This window comes from Salminus brasiliensis, chromosome 2 (genome assembly GCF_030463535.1).
Source record: "Salminus brasiliensis chromosome 2, fSalBra1.hap2, whole genome shotgun sequence".
Lineage (NCBI taxonomy): Eukaryota > Metazoa > Chordata > Actinopteri > Characiformes > Bryconidae > Salminus > Salminus brasiliensis.
In genome coordinates this window covers 326,042-348,778 of record NC_132879.1, presented here as the reverse complement: position 1 = coordinate 348,778, position 22,737 = coordinate 326,042, and the positions used below count along the sequence as shown (strand labels likewise).

At 49.3% G+C, this 22,737-nt stretch overlaps 2 protein-coding genes across 3 annotated transcripts in view; both read right to left on the bottom strand.

Annotated features, from left to right (window-relative positions):
- The window catches only part of kcnc2 (potassium voltage-gated channel, Shaw-related subfamily, member 2), a 45,359-nt gene extending 35,058 nt beyond the window's left edge, over nucleotides 1-10,301 (bottom strand). For both annotated transcript variants that reach the window (XM_072674077.1, XM_072674078.1), the window contains exon 1: nucleotides 9,262-10,301. In XM_072674077.1, coding sequence (XP_072530178.1) covers nucleotides 9,262-10,026 — 765 coding nt within the window. In that variant the 5' untranslated portion in view covers nucleotides 10,027-10,301. The remainder of the gene's footprint in view (nucleotides 1-9,261) is intronic.
- Nucleotides 10,302-16,371: 6,070 nt separating this feature from the next.
- On the bottom strand, nucleotides 16,372-21,628 carry LOC140550237 (uncharacterized). The gene is made up of 6 exons (XM_072674079.1): nucleotides 21,378-21,628; nucleotides 20,258-20,463; nucleotides 19,885-19,957; nucleotides 19,384-19,474; nucleotides 19,063-19,172; nucleotides 16,372-18,329 (listed from the first exon to the last, which is right to left on the bottom strand). Exons 1-6 carry the CDS (start codon nucleotides 21,502-21,504, stop codon nucleotides 17,974-17,976), a joined length of 963 nt encoding a protein of 320 aa, XP_072530180.1. The 5' UTR covers nucleotides 21,505-21,628; the 3' UTR covers nucleotides 16,372-17,973.
- Nucleotides 21,629-22,737: the final 1,109 nt, after the last annotated feature.

Here is a 22,737-nt window from a genome sequence, read left to right as displayed (position 1 = left end):
ATCTGGACCCGATGGCATCCTGAATGAGATGCTAAAATGTACCAGTTCAAAATTTAATTTGGCCGTATTAAAACTGTTCAATTTAGTTCTGAGTGTAGGTCACTTCCCTGAAACCTGGAACCATGGACTAATAACACCAATCTTTAAAAATGGAGATAAATTTGACCCTAATAATTACCGAGGCATCTGTGTGAACAGTAATCTGGGGAAGCTGATGTGCAGCATCTTAAACTCTAGAATCTTAAACTTCCTTATGAAGCACAGTGTCTTGAATAGAAGTCAAATTGGGTTTCTACCAAATTACCGCACCACTGATCATATTTACACCCTACACACCCTGATTGAAAAACATGTCCATCAAAATAAAGCCAGAATATTTGCCTGTTTTATTGACTTTAAAAAAGCATTTGATTCTATTTGGCACCAAGGATTATTTTACAGACTTCTAGAAAGTGGTGTAGGGGGTAAAACATATGATCTCATTAAATCAATGTACACAGGAAACAGGTGTGGAATTAAAATCGGTAACAAACAAACAGATTCTCTCTCTCAGGAGCGCGGAGTGAGACAGGGCTGCTGTTTAAGCCCAACCCTATTCAACATTTATATTAATGAACTGGCCAAAATACTAGAGGAGTCCACAGCTCCCGGTCTCACTCTGCACGACTCAGAGATCAAATTCCTGCTCTATGCAGACGACCTGGTCCTGCTGTCCCCCACAGAGCAGGGTCTACAGCGGAACCTGACCTGCTGGAGCAGTACTGCCAGACCTGGGCCCTGGCAGTAAACCCCAAAAAGACAAAGATCATGATATTTCAAAAAAGATCCAGATCTCAGGGAACAAAACACATATTTCTATTAGGCACACAGGAAATTAACCACGCCTCCAACTACAACTATTTAGGCATCACAATCAGTTCCTCTGGAAATTTCCACCAAGCAGTGAATCAGCTGAGAGAAAAAGCACGCAGGGCTTTCTACGCCATAAAACGTCAAATTTGTGCAGAAATTCCAATTAAAATTTGGCTAAAAATATTTGAGTCAGTAATAGAACCTATTGCCCTTTATGGCAGTGAAGTTTGGGTCCGCTTACCAATCAACATTTGACAAATGGGACAAACATCCAATTGAGACTCTGCATGCAGAATTCTGTACAAACATTTTAAAGGTGCACAGAAACTCCACCAACAACGCCTGCAGAGCAGAATTAGGCCGATATCCATTAATCATTAAGATACAAAAAAGGGCAATCAAATTCTGGAAGCATCTAAAAATGAGCGACCCAAACTCTCACCATTATAAAGCTCTGCAGTACCAAGAGTTGAGCAAAGACAATAGTCCCCTCACTCAGCTGGTCCTGAGCTACAGTTCTACACTAACACACGCTAACACTCAACAAGCTCAGAACCAGAACATCAGTAAACTAATCAGAACAAACCTAATTACAGCTCACTGGAGAGACAAATACATCACCTACTGGGAAACTCAAACACAATTACAGAGTAAAATGCAATGATATCTGACCCTAAAACGCCAGAACACTGTGGCAGAGTACCTGAGCACAGTGACTGACCCGAAACTGAGGACCACCCTGACCAGGTACAGACTCAGTCAGCACAGCCTGGCTATAGAGACTGGCAGACACAAGAGATCCTGGGTTCCTCAGGAGAAGAGAACATGCCAGCAGTGCCAGCTCAACAGCACAGAGACAGAGCTGCACTTCCTGACAGAATGCCCCAAATACACCCAGCCCCACCAGCAATTCTCCACCCAAATACACCCAGCCCCGCCAGCAATTCTCCACCCAAATACACCCAGCCCCGCCAGCAATTCTCCACCCAAATACACCCAGACCCGCCAGCAATTCTACACCAAAATCAGCCACAGATACCCCAAATTCCTCAGCCTCTCCGACCCAGAGAAACTGCCCTATCTGCTAGGAGAGCATAGAGAGTGCTGCTCACTCGCAGCTCAGTACACCCTCGCCTGCCACCATCAGAGAGACAGTGAGTGACCATATCAGCTTCTGCACACTGACCACCTTTTTTTTTTTTTTTTTTTTTTTAAATGTTAATAGTTCAAACTGTTCAGTCATGTTTCATCTGTTCACATTTCACAACTTTCCTGTAACCTGTAGCTTTGGCAATACAAATGTAGCTCTATTTGTCATGCCAATAAAGCCCCCTGAATTGAATTGAATTGAGAGACCGAGAGAGAGAGAGAGAGGGAGACAGAGAGAGAGAGAGAGAGACAGAGAGAGAGAGAGAGAGACAGAGAGAGACAGAGAGAGAGAGAGAGAGAGAGAGAGAGAGACAGAGAGAGAGAGAGAGAGAGAGAGAGAGACAGAAATAGAGAGAGACAGAGAGAGAGAGAGGGAGAGAGACAGAAATAGAGAGAGACAGAGAGAGAGAGAGAGAGAGAGAGAGACAGAGAGAGACAGAGAGAGAGAGAGAGAGAGAGAGACAGAGAGAGAGAGAGAGAGACAGAGAGAGAGAGAGAGACAGAAATAGAGAGAGACAGAGAGAGAGAGAGAGAGAGGGGGGGGGGAGGGGGCAGTGAGATAAACCCAGACTCTGGAGATTTTCCTGAGTTTTCTGTTCTGCTGAAGGACTGGCAGAGTTGTGGCCGATCGAGTTACACACAGAGCGAGAGAGCGAGAGAGAGAGGGAGGGAGAGGGAGAGAGAGGGCAGAGTGACCTCACTGCACTGCTCGTAACACTTCTGATAAATAAACACTGAATCAGTCTGTGATTTGGAAAAGCTGGGGATTATGTTATACGGACAAAAGTATTGGGACACCTGTTCATTCATTGTTTCTTCTGAATCAGAGCATTAAAGAGCTGATCCTGCTTCTGTTGGAGTGACTGTCTCTACTGTCCAGAGAAGACTTTGAGAAAAAGATGGAGCTCCTCCACCATCATTCCAGAGAACACAGCTCCTCCACTGCTCCACAGCTCCTCAATGCTGGGGGGCTTTATACCCCTCTAGCCCACGCCTGGCATTAGGCAGCATGGAGCCAATAGGGTCATGATGTTGATCTGCTCCAGAGAGTCCTATTCTATTGGCAGTACTTCTTCTCTACAGGGACTAGACAAGCTGTGTGTGCATTTACACATCTGTGTCAGACATGGGTGCAGCTTAAAGTAGCTGAATGCATTCATTAGAAGGGGTGTCCACAAACATATGGACATGTAGGGCATCTACAGTGTGATCTGATTGTTATCTGATCTTTATTATTATTATTATTATTATTATTATTATTATTATAGATTCTGTGTTGCAAAGCTCGTCCCACCGTTTTTCACTCACCCACCTCAACACTGTTCCTGCTCCAGGTTGCTGGGTCTGACTGTGTGATGCAGGCTGTTATACAGCGTTTTGATTGGACGTTCTGTTTCCGTGTAGCAACAGATTTTTTCCCTGTAGAAATGAATGGGTGCAAAAGTTTGTGCACCCTCTTTATGACATAAACACACTATTAACACCCAACCAATGACGTACGGTACCACAGCAGCCACTTGACAAACTCCCTGGCAACTACCCAATACAGCATAGCAACCACCATGGATACCGCAGCAACTGTCCAGCAAAACCCTATTAAGCACTAAGCCATCCCATAGTAAACACTTCATAACACTAATTAACACCATAGCTCCCACCTGGGATACCACAGGAACAACAGTGCAAAGCTACAGCAAGTATCTCACCACCACCTATCAACACCTTAGCAACCACCTGCGATACCACATCAACTGCTTAGCAACTACCTGACAACACTCCAGCAAACACTATCAAGCAAGCACTTAAGATCACCATTTAGATTACCTAAGATACCATAGTAACCACTAGTACACACCTAGTAACTACCTATCACCCGCCTGGGATACCACAGCAACTGCTTAGCAACCAAGCACCTAGCAAAAATAACTTCAGTCACAACAGGTTTTTACTGCTGTTTAAAAGATGAACGAGGTTTAGGTTTTTGTTGGATGCGCTGTGTTTTTCCAGAGTGAGCGCGAGTGTAAGCACGAGTGTTAGTGTGTGTGTAAGCGCGAGTGTTAGTGTGTGTGTAAGCACGAGTGTTAGTGTGTGTGTAAGCGCGAGTGTTAGTGTGAGTGTAAGCGCGAGTGTTAGTGTGTGTGTAAGCACGAGTGTTAGTGTGTGTGTAAGCGCGAGTGTTAGTGTGAGTGTAAGCGCGAGTGTTAGTGTGAGTGTAAGCGCGAGTGTTAGTGTGTGTGTAAGCGCGAGTGTTAGTGTGTGTGTAAGCGCGAGTGTTAGTGTGTGTGTAAGCGCGAGTGTTAGTGTGTGTGTAAGCGTGAGTGTTAGTGTGTGTGTAAGCGTGAGTGTTAGTGTGTGTGTAAGCGCGAGTGTTAGTGTGTGTGTAAGCGTGTGTGTAAGCGTGTGTGTAAGCGTGAGTGTTAGTGTGTGTGTAAGCGTGTGTGTAAGTGTGTGTGTAAGCGTGAGTGTTAGTGTGTGTGTAAGCGCGAGTGTTAGTGTGTGTGTAAGCGTGAGTGTTAGTGTGTGTGTAAGCGTGAGTGTTAGTGTGTGTGTAAGCGCGAGTGTTAGTGTGTGTGTAAGCGTGTGTGTAAGCGTGTGTGTAAGCGTGAGTGTTAGTGTGTGTGTAAGCGTGAGTGTTAGTGTGTGTGTAAGCGTGAGTGTTAGTGTGTAAGCGCGAGTGTTAGTGTGTGTGTAAGCGTGTGTGTAAGCGTGTGTGTAAGCGTGAGTGTTAGTGTGTGTGTAAGCGCGAGTGTTAGTGTGAGTGTAAGCGTGAGTGTTAGTGTGTGTGTAAGCGTGAGTGTTAGTGTGTGTGTAAGCGTGAGTGTTAGTGTGTGTGTAAGCGCGAGTGTTAGTGTGAGTGTAAGCGTGAGTGTTAGTGTGTGTGTAAGCGTGAGTGTTAGTGTGTGTGTAAGCGTGTGTGTAAGCGTGTGTGTAAGCGTGAGTGTTAGTGTGTGTGTAAGCGTGTGTGTTAGTGTGTGTGTAAGCGCGAGTGTTAGTGTGTGTGTAAGCGTGTGTGTAAGCGTGTGTGTAAGCGCGAGTGTTAGTGTGTGTGTAAGCGTGAGTGTTAGTGTGTGTGTAAGCGCGAGTGTTAGTGTGTGTAAGCGTGAGTGTTAGTGTGTGTGTAAGCGTGAGTGTTAGTGTGTGTGTAAGCGCGAGTGTTAGTGTGTGTAAGCGTGAGTGTTAGTGTGTGTGTAAGCGTGAGTGTTAGTGTGTGTGTAAGCGCGAGTGTTAGTGTGTGTGTAAGCGTGAGTGTAAGCGTGTGTGTAAGCGTGAGTGTTAGTGTGTGTGTAAGCGCGAGTGTTAGTGTGTGTGTAAGCGTGTGTGTAAGCGTGTGTGTAAGCGTGAGTGTTAGTGTGTGTGTAAGCGCGAGTGTTAGTGTGTGTGTAAGCGCGAGTGTTAGTGTGTGTGTAAGCGTGAGTGTTAGTGTGTGTGTAAGCGTGTGTGTAAGTGTGTGTGTAAGCGTGAGTGTTAGTGTGTGTGTAAGCGTGAGTGTTAGTGTGTGTGTAAGCGCGAGTGTTAGTGTGAGTGTAAGCGTGAGTGTTAGTGTGTGTGTAAGCGTGTGTGTAAGTGTGTGTGTAAGCGCGAGTGTTAGTGTGTGTGTAAGCGTGTGTGTAAGCGTGTGTGTAAGCGTGAGTGTTAGTGTGTGTGTAAGCACGAGTGTTAGTGTGTGTGTAAGCGTGTGTGTAAGTGTGTGTGTAAGCGCGAGTGTTAGTGTGTGTGTAAGCGTGTGTGTAAGCGTGTGTGTAAGCGTGAGTGTTAGTGTGTGTGTAAGCGCGAGTGTTAGTGTGTGTGTAAGCGCGAGTGTTAGTGTGTGTGTAAGCGCGAGTGTTAGTGTGTGTGTAAGCGCGAGTGTTAGTGTGTGTGTAAGCGCGAGTGTTAGTGTGTGTGTAAGCGCGAGTGTTAGTGTGTGTGTAAGCGCGAGTGTGTGAGTGAGAATGAGCTCATTCAGAGCACAGTTAGGTAAGAGCATATTATTGTTATTATCCAATCAGAGAACAGATCAAGTGCAGCAACATGTGCCTCCAGGTCCAGAAAGCCAAAACCCACCTCAGGAACTTTGATGCTCTCATGTTGCTAGGTGATTGCTTTGCTATCCCAAGTGGTTTCTATGGTATTGCTAGGCAGTTGTTACATGGGTTCTACAATGTTGCTAGATGATTGCTGTGGTGTTGCTATGTGGTTGCTAAGGAGTCGCTAAGAAGTTGTCATGGTCTCCTAGGTGGTTCCTATGGGGTTGATGGGTGGTCTGCTGTGGTGCTGTGAGGTGGTTACTACAGAATCCCAGTGAGGTGGTTGGTTAGATGTTGCTAGGTGATTGGTTGCTAGATGGTTGCTATGGTGTTTCTAGGTGATTGCTATGGAGTTGCTTAGTTCTTGCTAGGGTGTTGATCAGAGGTGTTTTTTTTAGCAGTTGCTATGGTGTCTAAGGTGGGTGCTAGGATGTAGCCAAGTGGTTGCTCTGGTTCCCCGTATGGTTGCTTGGGTGTTACCAGTGTATCCATACGCAGGTGAAGGTAAATCCAGGTCCAGAGAGCGAAAATCCAAAGGCAGTGGGGTGGACCTTTACTCCCTGGACCTGGATGTACCGCCTTCGTTTGTTGGGAATGAGAGATTCGGACAGAATGCACACCTGTGAATGTCAGGTCACCTCCAGCACAGGTGGGGTTAGGACCTGTGGGGGCAAACAGCTCCACCTACAGGGCAGAGGGAGTTACAGCAGCGGCTCTGAGCTCATATTCGGTTCAGCAGTGTTTTAATGAGGAGCTTTAAACTCCCTGATTCAACACCGAGCTTACAAACACAGGACTGATATTACACCGCCAGTGTGTGTGTGAGTGTGTGTGTGTGTGTGTGTGTGTGTGAATGTGTGTGTTCCAGAAATCAGTCTGAGCTCTGAATGAACACAGGCGATGAGCGATGCTGTTGCCACGGGAACGGTCTGAGTGCAGCATCCTCAGCTGCACGAGTGTGTTAACCTCTAAAGTGGCGGCACGCGTACACACACACACACACACACACACACAAAAACACACACAAGTCTGAGTCATGAGTCGTGTGTGTGTGTGTGTGTGTGTGTGTGTGTGTGTCTGCGCGTTTGGTTCAAGGTCAAACTCTCACTGTTATAAATGGACAAATACACAAAAAAACCCTGAGAACCTCAATCTGCTCATTATTGATTATCTGATCAGATCTGATCAGTTCTGACTACTACTACCACCAACACACACACCAGCACACACACACACACACACACACACACACACACAATAACACACACACACTCAGCCTTTCTCTACCTTCATGAAGGGAAGCAGACGTCTGAAGCTCTAATAATAAAAGCTCCTCACAGAAAGTTCTTCACCTAATGGTGATGAAGACGCTGCCTGATGCCTGAGACACTGTTCTACCAGAGTTCTGAGAAGAGTTCGGCTCTAGAACCTGCTTTTAGAACCAGATCATTAAAATGGTGGAGGGATACATGCTGCAGGGTGTAGTGCGGCTACAGAAAGTAGTCCCTAAAGAAAACTGGATTAGTGGAGATTCTCTATTCACTATTTTACCTTCATCATCATCTTCATCATCATCATCATCATCATCTTCATCATCATCATCATCATTCCATATAAAACTCAGAAGACTCGTGTAGCTGCACTGGTGGGTTTGGATAGGAGATCAATTATGGGCTGTATCTGTGTTGTCGTCATGGCGACAGACGCCTGCTTCCACTGTACAGAGATCAGTTTTACCCCCGACTCTGGGCAGTGTTGGGGTCATCCCTCGATTTTGGGAGAAGGAACTCTCCACCCCCTCCCCCCAGAGGGTGGGGCCTGGCCTCCCACCACAAAGCAGAAGCCTCCTGAACTCAGGTCCGAACTCGCGAATGGAACCTATTATTATGGGATACACAGGCCGTCACTGCGCCCCGGTTGTGCGCTACACACTCGCACTATGAGGTACGGACTGTACACTAATGCTAACAGGAAGTGATGAAGAGTCGCTATGGCAACATACATCACTGCTAGTTCTCCCGCCACCAAGGCCGCTGCGCTTACAGCGTTATCCACCATTTCTTCTAGTAACTGTTTCTGCAGCCAGACGCGAGTCAGACGCGCTCGGGTGTGGGATCAGACGCGTTACGGGGTGGTAAAACCGGTGATGCTCCTACAGGGACATTCGTGTCGTATCTGAGAGACGAGCGTCTGTCAGTGACTGAGGTGTGATGGACAACAAGCGTAAACAGACCAGCGTGTGAAGATCACTCTCCAACTTACACCCCCTGTATAACAGAACCAGAACCGCTACAGTGGAATCAGGCGTCTGTTTTAATGATCTGGTTCTAAAAGCAGGTTCTAGAGCCGAACTCTTCTCAGAACTCTGGTAGAACAGTGTCTCAGGCATCAGGCAGCGTCTTCATCACCATTAGGTGAAGAACTTTCTGTGAGGAGCTTTTATTATTAGAGCTTCAGCTCCACTGTAGAACTCCAGCTCTGACTGGGGGAGCTTATCTAGAACCGAACGTTCCACACCAAACCCTTCAAACCTCCACTCTGACTCTGACTGACTCTGTTCAGCTGAGCTGGTTAATAATGCAGGGACTTGTGGAGGTTGGTGGAGTTTAATGGGTGGAGTTTGATAAGCAGGTGTCCTGCACAGGTAAACAGACTTAACGGGACTTCAGCAGTGAGGCAGGTGTGCTCAGTACAGGTGCACTCAGTACAGGTGCACTCAGTACAGGTGCACTCAGTACAGGTGTGCTCAGTACAGGTGCACTCAGTACAGGTGCACTCAGTACAGGTGTGCTCAGTACAGGTGCACTCAGGACAGGTGCACTCAGTACAGGTACAAGGACAGGTGTGCTCAGTACAGGTGTGCTCAGTACAGGTGCACTCAGTACAGGTGCGCTCAGTACAGGTGTGCTCAGTACAGGTGCACTCAGTACAGGTGTGCTCAGTACAGGTGCACTCAGTACAGGTGTGCTCAGTACAGGTGTGCTCAGTACAGGTGCACTCAGGACAGGTGCACTCAGTACAGGTACAAGGACAGGTGTGCTCAGTACAGGTGTGCTCAGTACAGGTGCACTCAGTACAGGTGCGCTCAGTACAGGTGTGCTCAGTACAGGTACAAGGACAGGTGTGCTCAGTACAGGTGCACTCAGTACAGGTGTGCTCAGTACAGGTGTGCTCAGTACAGGTGCGCTCAGTACAGGTGTGCTCAGTACAGGTGCGCTCAGTACAGGTGTGCTCAGTACAGGTGTGTTCTTACCCGCGCGGCGCGCGAAGAGTACGGGTCCTCGAACAGATTCCACACCACGGGCTGCCACCTCCTCCAGCCCGCCTCGCGCTCCTTGTCCCCCTGCTCGCGCTGTTCGGCCGCCTCGCGCAGCTCGTCGCCGTGATCCTCGCCCCCGGGCCCCTCGGCCTCTCCGCCCAGCGCGTTCATGTCGAACACGTCCAGCGCCTCCTCGGCGTCCCGGTGCTGCCGGTAGGTCATCCAGCAGCACGGCTCCACGTCCGTCTCGTCGATGCCCCAGAAGCTGAGCTCCTCCTCGAACAGCGGGCCGCACACGTCCGCGGGGCAGTGCAGCTTCCCGGTGCGGTAGTAGTTCAGCACGTAGGCGAACACGCCCGGGTGCCGGTCGAAGAAGAACTCGTTGTTGGCGCGCGTGCGCACCTGTTGCTGCTGGAGGTGCAGCTGGAGCTGATGGTGCTGATGGTGGTGCTGGTGGTGCTGGTGGTGGTGGTGGTGGTGGTGCTGATGGTGGTGGTGGTGAGGCTCGAGCGCGTTGCTATGACCACCGCAGCAGCCCGCCGCCGTCACGGCGCACGCGGACGAGGGCAGATCGGACGCCAGCAGCGCCAGGCGCGTGCCCGGCAGTGTGCGCAACGTGTTCCGGTACGTCTCGTGCCGCGTGCCCCCGACGTTCAGTATGATCCGCTCGTTGCTGCTGTTGGCGCGCGCGCAGGTGTTGAGGTGGGCGCTCGTGTAGTTGTTTATGTTTGTGCTGCTGTTGTCCTCGAGCTTCCCCATCGCTGCTCCGGAGAAGAAGAGGAGGATGAAGAAGATGAAGAAGAAGAAGAAGAAGAGGAAGAAGAGGAGGAAGAAGAGGCGGCGGAGAGAGGCATGACGCGCGCGCGAGCAGAGGAGCAGCACAGAATGAAAGTGAGAGAGAGAGAGAGAGCGAGAGAGAGAGAGAGAGAGAGAGAGAGAGAGAGAGCGAGCAAGGAGGGAGAAGGAGCGGGAGGAGGAGCGCGAGACGCGCGCGCAAAAACGCGCGCACACACACGCAAACCGTTTGGAGAGCGCGCTCAGTTTCATTCGTCTGAGACACCGTCTGGATAACACACACACACACACGTCGCGCGGCTTCTCTCTTTGTATGTGTGCACGTGTATGTAGGTTGGAAACGGGTAAGCTTCAGCTCCGCGCGCACAAAGAGGGAGAGAGAGAGAGGAGTGTGTGAGTGTGTGTGTGTGTGTGTGTGTGTGAGTGTGTGTGAGTGTGTGAGTGTGAGTGTGTGTGAGTGTGAGTGTGTGTGTGTGTGTGAGTGTGAGTGTGTGTGTGTGTGAGTGTGAGTGTGTGTGAGTGTGTGTGTGTGAGTGTGTGTGTGAGTGTGTGTGTGTGTGTGTGTGTGTGTGTGTGAGTGTGTGTGTGTGTGTGTGTGTGTGTGCGCGCGTTTAGAACTGTGAACAACAAAACCAAGCCCAGTTCTAGACTGCGGAGAGACGTGTACCCACAACTACACACTATACAGGTATACAGGTGGGTGTATATATTGGGGTATAGAGGTATGCAGGTGCATATATAGGTCTATGGGTACTTAAGTATATATATATATATATGTATATGTAAATGTATATGGCTATATAGGTGTGTATAAAGGGCTGTATGTAGATACATAGGTGTATATAAATATGTATATGGCTATATAAGGGTATATAGGGGGTTGTATATGGTATATAAGTGTGTATAGAAAGGTGTGTGAGTATATAGGTGTATATAAAGGTGTGTATATGAGTGTGTATAAAGGTCTGTCTATGGGTACTTGTGTATATAAGTGTATATAAATATGTATATGGCTATATAAGGGTATATAGAGGGTTGTATATGGTATATAGGTGTACGTAAAGGTGTATATGTGTGTATATAAAGGTGTGTATATGGATATATACACTTTACAGCCAGTAAGTATTCCCTCACCCGTCCAAATCACGGAGTTCAGGTGTGTAAAACTGAGCCCCCAGGCCTGCAGACTGCTCTACACACATTAGTGAAAGACTGGGTCGCTCTCAGGAGCTCAGTGAACTCCAGCGTGGGACAGTGATCGGATGCCAGTTATGAAATTTCCTCCCTACTAAATATCCCCCAGTCAGCCGTCAGTGCTGTTATAACCGTGGAAGCGACTGGGAACCACAGCAGCTCCGCCACCAGGTGATCGGCTCAGGACAGAGCGGGTCGGCGGATGCTGAGTCAGTGGCTACAGACCTCCAGACTTCACGTGGCTTCAGATTAGCTCAGGAACAGAGAGCGTACAGAGCTCCAGGGGGTGGGTTTCCACGGCCGAGCAGCTGCAGGGGTGTAAAGCTCACTGCCACTGGACTCTAGAGCAGTGGAGGCGTGTTCTCTGGAGTGACCAATCATGCCTCTCCGTCTGGCAATCCAAAGGAGGAGTCTGGGTTTGGTGGTTGCCAGGAGAACGGTGGTACTCGTCTGACTGCATTGTGCCGAGTGTAAAGTTTGGTGGAGGGGGGATCATGGTGTGGGTTGTTAGTTCCAGTGACAGGAACTCTTAATGTCCAGCAGGTCGAGAGATTTTGGTCAGTTTCATGCTCCCAGCTTTGCGGGAACAGTTTGGGGACTGTGGGGCCCTTCCTGTTCCAACATGACTGCACTCCAGTGCACAAAGCAAGGTCCATAAAGACGTGGAGGAGCGAGTTTGGTGTAGAAGAACTGGACTGGCCTGCACAGAGTCTGGACCTCGACCTGATAGAACACCTTCGGGATGAATTACCTTGTGGAAAGACTTCCCAGAAGAGCTGGAGCTGGAACAGCTGCAGAGGGAGTCCAGACTTCATATTAAACCCTGTTAAACTCTATATGCTGAAATGCGTGAGAAGACAGGTGAGCGAATACTTTTGGCAAAATAGTGTAGATGTATATAAAGATGTATATATGAGTTTATAGATGTATAGAGGGACGCTGTATGGAGTAATATGTCTTTATACCCCTCTAGCCCACGCCTGGCATTAGGCAGCATGGAGCCAATAGGGTCATATTGATCTGCTCCAGATAGTCCTATTCTATTGGCAGTACTTCTTCTCTACAGGGACTACATTTACATTCACAGCATTTAGCTGAAGCTCTTCTCCAGAGTGATTTACAAGGTCACTCGTATTACAGAGGTGGGTCACCTGGATGCATTCAATAGAAGGGGTGTCCACAAACTTTTAAAGATTTATTGTGTATATATATATATATGTGTGTGTGTGTGTGTGTGTGTGTGTGAACCTGAGTTGAGTGGGACGTCGTGACTCAGCGGACCTGATCTCCTCTGTCTCCCAGAGGAGAGGTCACGCCAGTCCACATCTCAGCTTTCTCCCAGAGAGGAACGAGCCGCTGCTGTACCGACCGTCCGGACTGAGGTCAAGGAGGATCTCATCTCTGATGCCTTTGTGATTGGCCTTGTGATCGGTGATCAATCACGTCGATCTGATCTTCGCCAATCAGCTCCTCTTTCCTCTCTCACCCTGTGTGTGTCAGCGGTTCAGCGCCTCACTCAGACGCTACAGTACATTTTTGGAGATTGGTGACAGTCTGAACCCAGCATTTGTTAGCAGAGTTAGCTTAGCATCTCCCAGCTGATCGACTGAATCTGGGACCCGCGATCAATCAGGAAACTCGACCACACCAGAGAGAACGTCCCCCTGTCCTGCTGTCTGACTGACAGCTGCTCTGGTCCAACTGTATGCTCACACTGCAGGGCGGAGCTTACGAGCGATACCTTTTTTACAAGAAAGCCAGAGAGCCAATCAGCAGAGACGCGTGTCTGTGATTGGCTGAGAGACATAAACACAGCTGGTACTGCTCTTCTGACCTCTCCTGACGCCCCAGGTGTGTGTGTGTGTGTGTGTGTGTGTGTGTGTGAGAGAGAGAGAGATCTTCCCCACCACCACGTTAGAGGACAAATAAAAGCCTTTGACTTTGGCGCCCCCTACACGTACATCTGTGGAACTGCACCCAGCACAGCCAAACTCAGGCTGTGTCCCAACTATTAGTGAATAACTAGTGTCTATAAGGTGTGGGTTTGGCGGGTTAGTGCACTAAATATTAGCATGCTAACCCATTTCATACTAACAAGTGATGAAGCGTTGCTATGACAACATACGTCACTGCTAACGTAACAGTTCTGAGCATATATACTGGATATTATACTCGTTTACACTTTTAAACTCATACACTAGTAGTATGCATTTGGGACGGAGCCAAACCATACAAGTGCATCATCTAATACTCGAATGCAGCATAAGCCCCTCCCACCCTCAAACCCACCCACTGCTATGGCACCCCCCCCCCCACAGACACATCTTCAGCCACAACATCCTTACAACAGTGGACGTCCATGTGTCCTCAGTGCCCTCTTTTTTATGGCCACCCTACTCAGGTGTAACGTGTAAGGTTGTGCTAAACCCTTCAAGCTGATGTCTGGTCATTAGCAGCAACACATGCTAACATCACCACCGCTGACGCCGCCGCACCGACTCTTAGCCAACACTTTTCAGCTACGCCTTTACAAACAGGTGGAGACTCACCTGAGCAGCTGAGCACCTGAGCAGCCATCTACTGGATCTCCCAGCAACTGCAGCTTCTCTGAAAGTCACATTTACTCAACCCAAATACACAAGGCCTTAGTTCTGCACTGGAGCTCTGAGGCTAACGTAGCTAACAAGCAATGGAAGAGTGTATCCCACCAATTAGCACTAGAGCTATAAAGCTAACATAGCTAACAAGCAATGGAAGCATATACCTCCTACCCCTCCCCCCCCTCCTTACAGCCATCTACACACCCTAACACCACCTCTACACCCCTACGCTACTTTACACCCCCCTCTACACCCCCACACCCTCCTACCCACCCCCTACACTACCTCTACACCCCTTACTCCCTCTACACCCCTTACTCCCTCCTACCCACCCTCTACAAAACCTACAATACCTCTACACCCCTAACTCTCTCCTACCCACCCCCTACACCCCTTACTCTCTCCTACCCACCCCCTACACCCCTTACTCCCTCCTACCCACCCTCTACACAACCTACAATACCTCTACACCCCTAACTCTCTCCTACCCACCCCCTACACCCCTTACTCCCTCCTACCCACCCTCTACACAACCTACAATACCTCTACACCCCTAACTCTCTCCTACCCACCCCCTACACCCCTTACTCCCTCCTACCCACCCTCTACACAACCTACAATACCTCTACACCCCTAACTCTCTCCTACCCACCCCCTACACCCCTTACTCCCTCCTACCCACCCTCTACACCCCCCTAACCACCCTCTACACCCCCTACACTACCTCTACACCCCTAACTCTCTCCTACCCACCCTCTACACCCCCTACAATACCTCTACACCCCTTACTCCCTCCTACCCACCCCTACACCCCTTACTCTATCCTAACCACCCTCTACACCCCCTAAACTACCTCTACACTCCCACTCCCTCCTACACCCCCAACACTACCTCTATACCCCATTCCCTCCTACACTACTTTACACCCACCCCTACACACCCTAACACTATCTCTACACCCCTTACTCCCTCCTACCCACCCTCTACACCCCTACCCACCCTCTACACCCCTTACTCCCTCCTACCCACCCTCTACACCCCCCTAACCACCCTCTACACCCCCTACACTACCTCTACACCCCTTACTCTATCCTAACCACCCCCTACACTACCTCTACACCCCTTACTCTATCCTAACCACCCTCTACACCCCCTAACACAACCTCTACACCCCAACACCCCCTAACACTACCGCTACACCCCCACTTCCTCCTACACCCCCCAATACTACCTCTATACCCTATTCCCTCCTACACTACTTTACACCCACCCCTACACACCCTAACACTATCTCTACACCCCTTACTCCCTCCTACCCACCCTCTACACCCCTACCCACCCTCTACACCCCTTACTCCCTCCTACCCACCCTCTACACCCCCCTAACCACCCTCTACACCCCCTACACTACCTCTACACCCCTTACTCTATCCTAACCACCCCCTACACTACCTCTACACCCCTTACTCCCTCCTACCCACCCTCTACACCCCTACCCACCCTCTACACCCCTTACTCTCTCCTAACCACCCTCACCACCCCCTACTCTCTCCTTCCCACCCCCCTACACTACCTCTACACCCCTTACTCTCTCCTACCCACCCCCTACACCCCTTACTCTATCCTAACCACCCTCTACACACCCTAAACTACCTCTACACCCCCACTCCCTCATACACCCCCAACACTACCTCTACACCCCTTACTCTCTCCTACCCACCCCCTACACTACCTCTACACCCCTTACTCTCTCCTAACCACCCTCTACACTACCTCTACACCCCTTACTCTCTCCTACCCACCCTCTACACCCCTTACACTATCCTACCCACCCTCTACACCCCTTACTCTCTCCTACCCACCCCCTACACTACCTCTACACCCCTTACTCTCTCCTACCCACCCTCTACACCCCTTACACTATCCTAACCACCCTCTACACCCCAACACTACCTCTACACCCCTTACACTACCCTAACCACCCTCTACACCCCCTAAACTACCTCTACACCCCCACTCCCTCTATACCCCATTCCCTCCTACACTACTTTACACCCACCCCTACACCACCTCTACACCCCTCCTACCTCCCCTCTACACCCCTACACTACCTCTACATCCCTTACTCCCTCCAACCCACCCTCTACATACCCCAACACTACCTCTACACCCCTTACTCCCTTCTACACCCCCTACACTACCTCTACACCCCTCCTACCTCCCCTCTACATACCCCAACACTACCTCTACACCCCTTACTCCCTTCTACACACCCTACACTACCTCTACACCCCCACTCCTTCCTACACCCAACATTTCCTCTACACCCCAACACTACTTTACACCCCCCTCTACACACTCTAACAGTACCTCTACACTACAAACTGAGCCGAACTGGAGTTCAGCCTTTAATCCTGTTTCAGATCAGAATCAGGAACGTTTTTAAATGTTTTTATAAGAGTAATGAAATGAAAGTGAGGCGTAAATCCGTTAATCAGTGATGCAGACTGAACCGTTACTGAACCGTTTTATTTTCAGTCCTTTTTAAATAGAATATTTTTCTGGTTTCTGGGTTGGGCTGAGGGGTTGGGCTGAGGGTAGGGGCTGAGGGGAGGGGCTGGAATGCTGACACTGATCTTCATATAAAACAACAATCAAAACAACGTTCACAAAATAAACAGAACATTTTCCCAGCAGGAAGTGAAATATATCAGCACCCCCCCGGAACAAACAGGCGATATAAAACATGTGAGGAATGAAAGTGAGCAGGTGGGCGTGGTTCTGGACACGAGCAGATCGTTGTATTTACAGCAGCTTTGAGTAAAAACAGAACTGAAGAATTTAAGGGAAGTTCAGGTTTTCACTTTAATGAGGTAGCCCACCAGCCCACCAGCCCACCAGCCCAAAACACACTCCCCTGATTGTCCTTCACTCACACACTAACATGCAGGGTTAACGAACACACATGCAGAGCGCGGACCACACATGCACCCCCGCTCTAAACCCCGCCCACTCCCCCCCAGCGTGTTTACGTTAGGCAGCGGAGGCACAGCTCGATCCGGACTGATCCGGACTGATCCGGACTGATCCGCGCAGCGCAAAGCGGCTTTAGTGCGACCCAAAATAAATACATCAGTCAGTCAGGCGGAGTGAGCTCACACTTAAAGCGACAGTTTGATAAAAAAAAAAATCACATTTAATCAAGCAGCCGAGATGCAGACCCACTTCCCTAGATTCACACTGGAGCTACGAGGCTAATGAAGCTAACAGGTAATGGAAGCGTATACCCCACCAATTAGCACTGGAGCTACGAGGCTAATGAAGCTAACAGGTAATGGAAGCGTATACCCCACCAATTAGCACTGGAGCTACGAGGCTAATGAAGCTAACAGGTAATGGAAGCGTATACCCCACCAATTAGCACTGGAGCTATGAGGCTGATGTAGCTCACAGGTAATAGAAGCCTATACCCCACCAATTAGCACTGGAGCTATGAGGCTAATGTAGCTACAAGTAATAGAAGCCTATACCCCACCAATTAGCACTGGAGCTATGAGGCTAATGTAGCTACAAGTAATAGAAGCCTATACCCCACCAATTAGCACTGGAGCTATGAGGCTAATGTAGCTACAAGTAATAGAAGCCTATACCCCACCAATTAGCACTGGAGCTATGAGGCTAATGTAGCTACAAGTAATAGAAGCCTATACCCCACCAATTAGCACTGGAGCTATGAGGCTAATGAAGCTAACAGGTAATGGAAGCGTATACCCCACCAATTAGCACTGGAGCTATGAGGCTAATGAAGCTAACAGGTAATGGAAGCGTATACCCCACCAATTAGCACTGGAGCTATGAGGCTAATGAAGCTAACAGGTAATGGAAGCGTATACCCCACCAATTAGCACTGGAGCTATGAGGCTAATGAAGCTAACAGGTAATGGAAGCGTATACCCCACCAATTAGCACTGGAGCTATGAGGCTAATGAAGCTAACAGGTAATGGAAGCGTATACCCCACCAATTAGCATTTGCAGCTCCAGTGTAAAGCTAAAGAAGTAACCAGGCGCGGCTCGGCTGAACGACTACAAGCTAGCGCTTTCACATCCTCCTCTTCCTCAGTCGGGCCGATTCCGTCTGCGCAGCCCCGCCCCCAGCTCATCTGGAACTTTCTGAGCCACGCCCACTTCCTCCTGCTCCTCCAGAGATGGCATGCTGGAGTCACTCTCACACCCATCTGCCTCTTCATCCCTCTCCTCATCCTCCTCTTCCTCTCTCTCTCCATTTCTCTCTTTATCTTCCTCTCTCTCTTCCTCCTCCTCCTCCTCCTCCTCTCTCTCCAGCTCCACTGGGGTGTGGAGTGTGTGTGGTGTGTGAAGGGTGTGAGGGTGTGTTTGTGGTTTTGGCCTTCCGAGAGTTTCCATGGCGGTCAGCGACTCAATCAGGTTGTCAAGGTTACGTTCACACGATGCATCTGCAACAACAAAAACAGGATGAGGCCTCAGCCAATCAGAATCAGCCAACACACACACACACACACACACACACACACACACACACACAGTGTAAAACTCTGAGAGCGGTCACATGATCCAGGCTGTACTGTAGAGTAATGTAGCTCTGATATTCATTACTGATTAATATTAACCTCCTTAATTAATCAGTGGTTATTAAATAGTCATTTGCATATTAATAATTCAGATATTAAATTCTGCTACTGTAACATACAGGGCTTAATACACACTTATGGTTTTCAAGGATTAGCCCCACCTATAGCAGTTTGGCCCCACCCATTCAGCCTACAGCAGTTTAGCCCCACCCATTCAGCCTACAGCAGTTTAGCCCCACCCATTCAGCCTACAGCAGTTTATCTCCACCCATTCAGCCTACAGCAGTTTAGCCCCACCCATTCAGCCTACAGCAGTTTAGCCCCACCCATTCAAACACCGACATTCAGAGCCTGTAACCGCTGCAGTTTCGCTCATGATCTGCACCCATGAAAACACCCTCCCATGTGTGTAGCCACATGACTCCACCCTCTCCAGTCTGCACCATGGAGGAGAGCTCAAGCACAGATTCGTGATGCAGATTCAGGTCACATCATCCAGCACTGGCTGCGATATGCAAATGAACTTCTGTCCAATCAGACTATGTTTCACAGTGTGCTCTTTACGGGCGTGTGTGTGTGTGTGTGTGTGTGTGTGTACCTGTTGTGTTGGTGGGTGGACACTGCATGCCTCTTTTCTTCATCAGGTCACGGATACACTGCAGCTGAGACATGATCTCATTCTTCTGCTCCATAGCAACCGACTTCACACTGCAACCCAGTCAGTAATAATGACAACCATATAGATTATTATTAATAATAATAATAATAATAATAATAATAATAATAATTAGAACAATAAATATAACAATAACTACAATAGTAATAATTCGGGATAGATAATATCCTATTGGTGAATAACAGCATATTATAACTGTAGGGGTGTGTGTGTGTGTGTGTGTGTGTGTGTGTAAGATCTCACCAGTTAGTCAGTGGGTCCAGCTGGGTCAGTATGGAGTTCAGCATCTTCTCTGTCTGAGCCAAACGCTGCTCCAACTCATTCAACTGATTCTCTATAAATAAATAATAACAGAATAATAATAATTAATTTAAAATAAATAAAATATAAGTTATAAATAAATAATATAAATAAATAAATAAGTTGTGTATTATTAAAACATATACATGTAGTCCATATGATTCTCTGCTTACTCTGTTGGCCTTCTTTCTGTTCTTCAATAGTCAGGAGCCCACAGGACTGACCACAGCGCAGGTGTCTGGGTGGTGGGACGAGAACACTACCTGCTCTGTGGTGGTCAGTGCTGTGGGGTCCTGAGCACTGAAGAACAGGGTGACAGGAGGCTGATAACTGAGTCTACAGAGAAACAGTGTAAATATATATTTCTATGTACCGATATATAATAATAATAATAATAATAATAATAATAACACTATACTGTATTATATACAGGGAAGCACACACCCGTTTCCTCAGACTTCTTGATGCCTCGGGCTGTTTTCTCCTTCTGGGCTCGAGTGTCCTCCGCAGACTTTATCTGTACACAGAATCAGGAGGAGCAGACGGACATCAGGCGGAGCGTAGCTAATGAGTACCGGACGATTAAACCCCAGCCCTGCCCTGCCCAGCCCAGCCCTGCCCAGCCCAGCCCAGCCCCGCCCAGCCCAGCCCTGCCCAGCCCAGCCCTGCCCAGCTCTACGGCACCGGCCCCGAACACGCCTCGGCTGATCAGCTACAACTGGGGAGCAGAGGGGGGGAACTGGGGGAAAGTCACGGCTGCTAAACTATGGCTTTAAGGAGGACAGTGGAAGCGGCGTGCAGGACGCAGAGCCTGTACCTTGAGGAACTTGTAGGCGGCGAATATGCCCACCCCTATGGCGTAGAGGGGCATTAAGGTGAAGACGTAACCTTTGCTGTTGGATTTGTACTTGTCGCTGCGCAGCTCCTGCTCCATCAGCTTCTTCATCTGCTGCATGTTCTCCGCACTGCTGAAGGCCTGCTGTGGCTGGGGGCCCTTCAGAGCCCCGGGGGTCAGCGGGGGACCTGCAGCACACAGACAGTTCTCTGATGTGTGATCATAATATAACTACATCTGCATTTCCTGAAGGAACTACAACAGCAAAAGAAATGTGGCAAGTACTTCTTAGGCGGTTGCTATGGTGTTGCTAGGAGGTTGCTATGGTGTCTCAAGGTGGTTGCTTTGGTCTGTCGAGTGGTTGCTAGGTGGTTGCTATGGCATCCTAGGAGGTTGCTCTGGTGCTGCTATGCAGGTGCTGTGGTGTCCCCGGTGATTGCTATGGTGTTGCTAAATGGTTCCTATGGTTTCACAGATGGCTGCTGTGAGGTTGCTAGGTGGTTGTTATGGTGTCACACTTGAAGTTCCACCGTAAAATTCAGTGTCAGGGTAAACTCAGCACTACCTTACTGTATAACGGGGGGGGGCACTACCACAATAAGCTCTTGGCTGTTGATTCAGTCTCCCTGTCCCCACGTGGTATTGGTGTTTACCCCACCTGTGCAGGTGTGCAGAGCAGGTGTGCAGAGCAGGTGTGCAGAGCAGGTGTGACTGGCTAATAAAGCTCATAAACACCTCTGTTTACACCTGAGCTCTGGGTCTCCCAGTGGTCTCCCAGTGCCCCCCTTCCCCTGACTGTAAGCACCTTCAGTACACAACCCTGACCCCTCCACTCAGAGGCACAGGGTCTGGGGTCGCGTGCTGACCACAGTATTAGAGCTGAGCTTGACCAGTGATGCTGTGCTGTTACCGTAAATGCAGGCATTCACGTGCACCTACACGATATAAACAAACACACGACGCGCGCGCGCGCACATGTGCAACAGAGATAGCGTGGCACGAGCTGCGGAGCAAAGCTTAAATTCAGTAAACGCAGGATTTCTTTGCATGCACACACAGGTACGAGCGCGAGCGCGAGCGCGAGCACGAGCGCTCTGTTTACCTCGGCGTGCCCGGTCCTCTCTCGCGCCTCCTCCTCCTCCGCTGCCGCCGAACATCCGGGGAATCACGACGAAGAGACAGAGTGCGGCGGTGAAGGCGAGCACGAGCTGCTGCGCGGGGGAAACCATGGGGGCTGCAGTGAGAGGAGCAAAACAGGTGAGTGTGCGCGCGCGCGGATTCACCTGAGAGCACTGCGCTCGAGCTCGCAGGCTACTCTCCTCCTGCTTCTTTTTCTTCTTCGGGGTTGCACGCGCACCGCATCCTCAGTGTCTCCATCAGCGCCCCCTGCCGGACAGCCCGCTGCCTGCAGCGCTATATAAAGGATGCTCAGCGCTGCGCTGTTCTCCCTCTGCTCCCCACATCCCTGCACGCCCCGTCTGCTGACACCATACCCTGACCCTCAGCCTGGACCCCAGGATGGGTACCGACCTCAGCCTTCTTCCTATTAGCTACAGAGCCAGGATCAACTCTAAGCCACGCCTACCGGAGCTATATTTCATTATATTATATATTTGTAATATTTATTTATGTATATATTTCAGTTTTTATTTGCTGCCCCATGCGCCTGAACCTGCCTGGATTACATCTGGATTCAGTAATCATGTAAAAAAAGATTTAACTGAATAAAGTACAATATAAAAATGAATAAAATTAATGTAGTTTTCACTGACTCAGCATCAACAACAGCCATCATCATTATCATAATAATAATAAGAATAAAAATAATAATTATCATCATTCAAGTCTGGCACAGTTATGACTACTACTACTAAACGACTGCATGGGTGGGGCTAAACTGCTGTAGGCTGAATGGGTGGGGCTAAACTGCTGTAGGCTGAATGGGAGGGGCTGAACTGCTGTAGGCTGAATGGGTGCGGCTAAACTGCTGTAGGCTGAATGGGTGAGGATAAACTGCTGTAGGCTGAATGGGTGGGGCTAAACTGCTGTAGGCTGAATGGGTGAGGATAAACTGCTGTAGGCTGAATGGGTGGGGCTAAACTGCTGTAGGCTGAATGGGTGAGGATAAACTGCTGTAGGCTGAATGGGTGGGGCTAAACTGCTGTAGGCTGAATGGGTGGGGCTGAACTGCTGTAGGCTGAATGGGAGGGGCTGAACTGCTGTAGGCTGAATGGGTGGGGCTAAACTGCTGTAGGCTGAATGGGTGAGGATAAACTGCTGTAGGCTGAATGGGTGGGGCTAAACTGCTGTAGGCTGAATGGGTGGGGCTAAACTGCTATAGGCTGAATGGGTGGGGCTAAACTGCTGTAGGCTGAATGGGTGAGGATAAACTGCTGTAGGCTGAATGGGTGGGGCTAAACTGCTGTAGGCTGAATGGGTGGGGCTACACTGCTGTAGGCTGA

Bases quoted from the DNA above. Each gene is read 5' to 3' on its own strand.
- LOC140550237 (XM_072674079.1), bottom strand. From the start codon at position 21,504: ATGGTTTCCCCCGCGCAGCAGCTCGTGCTCGCCTTCACCGCCGCACTC. The intron at 20,464-21,377 runs GTAAACAGAGCG...TGTGTGCTGCAG, and splicing joins AGAGGACCGGGCACGCCGAG to GTCCCCCGCTGACCCCCGGG. The intron at 19,173-19,383 runs GTGAGATCTTAC...ACTGGGTTGCAG, and splicing joins CTGGACCCACTGACTAACTG to TGTGAAGTCGGTTGCTATGG.